The 7,430-nt window shown below is 43.1% G+C and overlaps 1 protein-coding gene across 1 annotated transcript; it reads left to right on the top strand.

The window, feature by feature from the left end:
- Positions 1–1,869: 1,869 nt before the first annotated feature.
- LOC146969248 (transmembrane protein 272-like) lies at positions 1,870–6,545 on the top strand. Its single transcript, XM_085759363.1, has 5 exons — positions 1,870–1,939; positions 2,274–2,357; positions 2,474–2,524; positions 5,675–5,884; positions 6,358–6,545. The coding sequence occupies exons 1-5, from the start codon at positions 1,870–1,872 to the stop codon at positions 6,543–6,545; spliced, it is 603 nt and encodes a 200-aa protein (XP_085615489.1).
- The last annotated feature ends 885 nt before the right edge of the window (positions 6,546–7,430 follow it).

Genomic DNA, 7,430 nt, shown 5'->3' with positions numbered 1-7,430 from the left:
GTGGGAACTTCTTGCAGGATTCTGAAATCTCTATAAGTCCGAAGAAAATTACTCTGAAAAACTGAAAAATATTTCTCAGAAAAATTGTTTGTTTAATGGAAAATAAATTATCCAATATTTATTTTATAATTTTCTCCCATGTAGAGCCCTGTCTTACCTCTTGCATCAAAGTACTCCAGCTGGAGAATCAACACACTGTAGTGACATGTAGCAGCCACTAGATGTCCTAATCAGTTACTCCCTTTTACAGTGTGTGGATCTGATTTTATGCATTTTAGGTGATTAACAAAAATAATCCAGACTCTGTCAGAGAAGGGCTGAGGAATTAAAAAATCTTTGAGTTGAAACCTACTTTGAATTATATTTTGAGAGAAACAAAAAGAGCCAGTCTTCTCCTGTGACCTGCTGGAGTTACATTGTGTGCATTATATTCCTTTAATACAGTCACTTCTATCCACTTGCTTGAATATAGTTTAGCCTGCAGGGACTTATTGGATATAATATAATCCTATATATCCAAATTTACTAAAAGCATCCCCTACTACAGTGTGTCAACTTTTCCCATCAACACATAGTTCTGGCCTGGAAAAGAGAGACATCAAGAAAAAACAAAAATCAGAATATGTCAAATACCAGGTCATGCTGATCTCTACTGGCCAAATACTGTGGGTAAATATTTATGGTACTGTCCCAGTGTAATATATTATACATGTATTGATTATCTCTACCTCTACCTTTTGGCAAAATAAAGAATCACATCATCTGCAGTGAGTTTGTGCCCTTTCTACCAGTGTATTCTAACCAGTTACTCCCTTTGACATTGCATGGATCCGACCTCTTTCTTTGAGTTATATTTTAGTTAAGAGCCAGTCTTCTCCTCTGACCTGCTGGCATTACACTGTGTGCATTATATTCCTTTATTACACTCACTTCTAATGGCTTGAATAAAGTTTAGCCTGTTGAGCAGGTTGTAATAGAGACGAAATGTGATTCTTGGTATCTTTTTGCTTCTGCTCTTAAATATTTAACTATTGCAGTATCTGTATGACTTGGAAGAAGGTAGACAAGGAAGTGGTCACAGTTCCCACGGTAACACTTTACTTGAATTTGCTTTATAAGCGTGTCATATCAGTGTCATAACACAGTCATGAATGTGTCACAAACATTATGTCAATGTCATAATTGTTTATGACTGTTGTCATTAAGTGTCATATATATATATATATATAATGTCAAGTTGTCATAATCCCGTCAAGTTGTCATTACAAAAACCGAATGACACTTAATGACAGTCATAAACGATTATAATATTGACATAATGTTTATGACATTCATGACTGTGTTATGACACTGTTATGACACGCTTATAAAGCAAATTCAAGTAAATTGTTACTGTTTCCACAGATCAATGAGCTGATCTAAGTATTTTAAAAGAGGAATTTCACACACAGCAGCCAACAAGGAGACCATTGGTAACTCAGATCACCACTGTCTCTACAGCTTCATCTCAGAACACATCCATCCTTGAGGTGTCTCCTTGGTACTTCGGGCTTCTTACTTCTTACCTTGTTGATGCGATGAAGACTTTGGAGAAGCTCATTGAAAATGAAGTTTTATCGCAGGTAGAGGAATTATTGGATACCCTGCAATTTGCGTACAGGCCTGGTAGAGGTGTGGAGGTTGCCCCTGTCACACTGTTACATTTTCTGTATTGTCTACCTGAGGGATCAAAAGTTCAGGCAAGGCTGTTGTTTATAGATTTCTCTGCTTTCAACTTTTGGTGCAGTTCACCGTTGTCACATGACTTGATCACATCACCAGCACATAAAGTGTGTTCCTGTTTTTCTTTGGTTTTATTTAAGCGCACTCATGATCTCTCACAAGCTTCAGTTTCTCATTGAAGGAAACGTCCACCGTTTGAAGAGCGAGAACAGAGAAGGTAAAGATCTGGACTGTGCTGAATATTTGATTATACTCTATTATTGTGATATATTCTGTTCACCATTATTTCAATTTCAACAGATTTTACACACGAATCAAATTCTTGCTCGACTTGATTAAGTACCTTAATTGATGATTAATTTAACTCGTTTTGTGGATAAAATGATCAACTTTATACCATCCTTCATGTGGAAAATGTTGAATTTGTCTTGTGCTCCTGAATGGCAGAAAACAAAATTTGTGGTCTTAAAATTTTTAAGACCTTTCTATTTACTTGTCTTTGGTTTCTTGTTTTCTCAACGTTATTCTCAGATCGGTCTCCTCCTCTGCAGGTTGGATCCCTCATCACTGCTACAATGTCCAGAACCCCTCTTCTTCAACCTATCCACGACCTTCCTCAACGCTCAGTGCTGACAGTGGGTGAGAGCCAATGGTCACACACTTGTGTCTCTAATTGATTCATCTTAGGTTCAGAGGAAAGTCTTAAAGTGTCTGTTCTTTCAAATGACACCTATATTTTCTCTTTGTTCAGTATGTCCTAAGCTGTTTCTGAGCATCCTGCCTTCTGCATACATTGTAGTTGGTGAGTGAATTGTGCAGATTTATTAAAAGGACATTGTGTAGCTTCTCCTGGAAAATAAATTATTTTGTTCAAAAGTATGTGTTCATTAATCAGTAATTACCCCCATCAACACACTGAAGTGTTCAGGTAAGCTTTGAATTTGCCATTCTACATAGAGCTGGTAAGCTCAGTGCTGGCTGCCATGTTGTGCTGCCATCTTTTACACTCAGCGGCAGCGTAATCATAGGTAACCACAGAAACTCACCAGAGACACTGGAACAGTCGGCTCTGGGAGAAACGGTCGAGGTGGCGTGATGTGAAAACCATCACCGCCATGTAGAGTGAGGAACACTCACACTGATGCTGCATTCAGGTGGAGTCAGGCAGATGGCCATCGGCAAACAAACCGGATGACATTTTAGTCGACGACAGGAAGCCCAAAGCTGTTTATTGGGCGCTATGAATGTCTATCAAATGCGTCTGTATGTAGCTTAGCCAATCGCATCAATCATACCCGATGACGTATGTAGAGCGACAGAAATCAGATATGGAAAAAAACGCTAAACGTTGCTCTTTTTTCAAAATAAACTTGCGGTCTAAACTACTTAAAGCACTTTCTGTTGCATCGAAAGGAAAAACGTCTGATCCACAAGCTATTGTGACAGTTGAGGGTCCTGTCACTATGCCTCGAATTGATCATGCGCCCTGGCTACTTGGCCAAGGGGATGTCCCTTTGGCCAAGTGGTTAGCGTGCATGACTGTTACCCGGGAGTCTGGGGTTCCCTCTTCACCTTGCCACACTATCAACAACGTAGCTTTGGTGTGTCGTCATCATCTTGCTGACCCCTCCCCCGTTCTGTGATTGGCTCCCTAGTTGAGGGGAAATTTGTAAACTAAATTGAAAATTGCAGAGCGAATAAAATCGTGCGCAAGGCAGCATGGGCAGTGGCGTGCACAGACTTTTTGAAGGGCAGGGGCGAAAAGGAAAAAAAAGGGCACATAATAGCGCGTCCTCGCCACTGAAGAGGGCACTTTAGCACGCGTCTTGGCTTCCCTGAGGGCACTTTAACACGTGTTTTAGCTCCCAAGAGGCCACTTTAGCACATGTTTTGGCTCCTAGATGTGGCTCCTAGAGGGCACTTTCAGGGCTGCCAAGTTTCAGAAAATGACAAGAGTGAGACTAGCAACATGGTGCGTTTGGCCGGCGACCACATGTCGGCGGCAAAAAAATTTAGGCCTTTTTTAACATCGATTTGGCCTGTTTTAATATCGATACCTTAAGACTAAAAAAACGTCGATTTGGCCTGTTTTAACACGTGTTTTGGCCCCCAAGAGGGCACTTTAGCACACGTTTTGGCTCCTAGAGAGCACTTTAGCATGCATTTTGGCTTCCAAGGGGGCACTTTAACATGTGTTTTAGCTCCCAAGAGGCCACTTTAGCACACGTTTTGGCTCCTAGATGTGGCTCCTAGAGGGCACTTTCAGGGCTGCCAAGTTTCAGAAAATGACAAGAGTGACGGGGTGTTCCCACCAAACGCGATGAACGCGATTGAATCGCGCGTCAAATGAAATCGCGTCGCGCTAGACGCTCCAGTTTTGACGCTGGTTCAATATGCAAAAAACGCCTCGTCGCGGCATCGCGTAGCGCGACGAGCCCGCCCAAACAACAACATTTCTCCCACTATTTCATTCTCTGGCTGAGATAACCACTGTCGCTGCACTGGTCCTGTCCCTGTAGATGGGAGAGGAACAGCGGTGTGGGTCTCTGGCTGCAGGAGGAGGAGGAGACAGCTCCGTGAACTAAGTTACTGTGTGACTGACCGCCTGTTGAGTGCTTTGGGACGGGGCGGCCGGCTCGCAGCGCCCGCTGGTTGAAAACAGCAGTGATAACGGGCTTTCAGGTCAGGTCCGAATCTCCAAATCAGAAACGTTTGTAACAGCACCGGAAAAGCAACAGTGAAGAGCTGTGGCTTTGCAGCAGCTAATGGGGATCTGAATAATAAACTAAACTAAACCAGAAAACTTCTAATATTGTCAATAGACTCGCTCTGTCTAAACTGCCAAGGGAACACCAGTACGTCCGTACGTCAGCACGTCGGTGACGATCTCAAAGCTGATAGGCTGTCGTGGCGCGTCTTCACGCGAATTCGCCGCAAAAGTTCAATTATTTCAACTCGAGCGATGAAGCGTCATCGCGCTGGGCGACGCGATGGAGGCGATTTTTCGCGGCCAACGCGTCCATCGCGCCGCGCTATCGCGTCCATCGCATCGCCCGGCGCGATGACGCGACTAATCGCGTGTTTGCATTGACTTTACATGTAATCTCGACGCGCGATGAAGCGTCATCGCGTTTGGTGGGAACACCCCGTGAGACTGTAGCGACATGGTGCGTTTGGCCGGCGACCACATGTCGGCGGCGAAAAAAATTTGGCCTTTTTTAACGTTGATTTGGCCTGTTTTATAATATGAATACCTTAAGACTAAAAAACGTCGATGTGGCCTGTTTTAACACGTGTTTTGGCTCCCAAGAGGGCACTTTAACATGTGTTTTGGCTTCCAAGAGGGCACTTTAACATGTGTTTTGGCTCCTAGAGGGCACTTTAGTACACGTTTTGGCTACCATGAGGGCACTTTAGCACACGTTTTGGCTCCTAGAGGGCACTTAAGCACGCGTTTTGGCTCCCAAGAGGACACTTAAGCACGCGTTTCAGCTCCTAGAGGGCACTTTAGCACACGTTGTGGCTCCTAGAGGGCACTTTAGCACACGTTTTGGCCCCCATGAGGGCACTTTAGCACATGTTTTGGCTCCTAGAGGGCACTTTAGCACACGTTTTGGCCCCCATGAGGGCACTTGAGCACACGTTTTAGCTCCTAGAGGGCACTTTAGCACACGTTTTGGCCCCCATGAGGACACTTTAGCACACGTTTTGGCTTCAAAGAGGGCCCCCCCCTGTGCACGCCACTGAGCATGGGTATACCCAGGCTACGTAAATGCAGCATCAAGAATACGACTGAGTTGGTTTCGATAGGACCGCACCGCTAGATGGGAGTAATTCCTACACAATGTCCCTTTAATGATGATGAATGATGTGCACATTGCACATGACTTCATGCCAGAAGGTCATGACATTAGTGACCCTGCACACTGACAGATCTCTCTGTGTCCAACAGGGTCAGTGTATCTGAATGAGTGTCCACAGCAGCCCTTCATCCCCATCTATCTGATCGTGATGGGGGTGTTCAGTCTGGTGCTGAACATTTTCTCCTCCTGCCTGCCCTCTGCCCAGGGGGACGACCAAGACTTCTGCAACCTGCTCCGTGGAGCCTGCATAATGTGTAACTTACTTATGTCTGTCTTCCTCTTCTGCTGGTTACTAGCTGGTGAGTGGAGACAGATAGTAGATGATAAACGTGTTTACAAACTAAATCATAGCATGAGATCAACAAAAGTGTAAAAACAAGTACAAGCCTCCTCCACACTATGTCAGTCAGGTTAATCAGTTGCACTGACACTGCTTAACTAGAATCACACGTTGCCAGTTCACACAGACATTCATGGACATAGCCAGTTTGCTGGTATTGATGATGTATTTGATTAGACAACGATACATTCATTTGCTGAGCGATGTTTCCCAGTCTGCCTCTTGGCTTTCGCTGTAACTCTGGAGCTGAATTTCTCTCCTATACGAAATGATCAGCATGGCAATTAAACATAAGCAAATAAATATAATATATCTCTGAGAGTCTACCAGGATTTTTTTTTTTTTTACTACAGGGGGTTGGTGTGGTAGAGTGTGAAGCTGAAGCTCTGAAACAGTGATCAGGATCTCACAGTTCTTTTTTTTCCTTTCTAGGTAGTGTACATATCTACTCTATCTATGAGCCCAACTACAACAAGAATACAACACAAGTCAGTTCCTACTGCAACAAGACGCTCTACCTGTTCGCCTTCTGGACCACCACTCTGGTACTCATCGTACTGTTCCTGTTCGGCAGCTGCTGCTTCCTCCTCCGCACCTTCATTAAGGATTTCCTAGATTAAGACATGCTCCCTTGAACACATCACGTCTGCTGCTGAAGCTGGTAGTTCCTCTGTCACACGTGTCCAGGCTTGTAAACGACCACAGCACAGTTTCACATCAGAGTGAACACTCTTTATTAAACACACAACGTGCAGCACAAGACTAATATGTGTCATTTTACCACCGACCAACAGATCCATTGGTCAACTATCTGCCTCACATCCAACAAGTTAATTTAATATGCTTGAGAGGAAACATTGATTGTTGGGATCTTTTGTTCACAAGTTGTTCTTATCTTTTCTTCTTTTTTTTGCGAAATAAAGAATCACATCGACTGCATACACTGTGAGTTTGTGCCCTTTTCTGTGTAGAGGAAGTCTTGTGAGGATGCCCTATCCACCTCACCATCATTCATGTGAAAAATGTTGAATTTGTCTTGTGCTATTCAGAGATGCTGATGAATGATGGAAGACTTTTTTTTGTATTTTAAGACCTTTGTTTTCCTCTCATCTTCTGGTTTGTAAAGATCATGTTGTATAAAATGCTCCAATCCACTCACTGACTTTTTTTTTTTTCATCATCTGCTGGTTAATAGCTGACGAGTGGAGACAGATAGTACTGAGTCATACTGACAGGGCACTTTTGTAATAGAGAGGACACATTATGGTTGGGATCTTTTTGCTTGTGAGTTCTTCTGCTCATAAATACAAAACCATTGCAGTATCTGTATGACTTAAAAAGGAAGTGGTTACTTCTCACAGATCAATGAGCTGATTTAAAGCAACTCCCTTACCTTTCTGGGACTTCTTTGTTTAAGTTCAAGTTATTATTCAAATTTTCAAACACTCCTCTCTAAAATTTAGATTCTCAGTTTACTGTAACATATCACAAAAACAACAGCAGAT

This window comes from Trachurus japonicus, chromosome 18 (assembly GCF_045865225.1).
Source record: "Trachurus japonicus isolate A0001 chromosome 18, Traja_1.0".
Taxonomy (NCBI): domain Eukaryota; kingdom Metazoa; phylum Chordata; class Actinopteri; order Carangiformes; family Carangidae; genus Trachurus; species Trachurus japonicus.
Note: the sequence above shows the minus strand (reverse complement) of the source record. Positions and strands in the feature narration are given on the sequence as shown.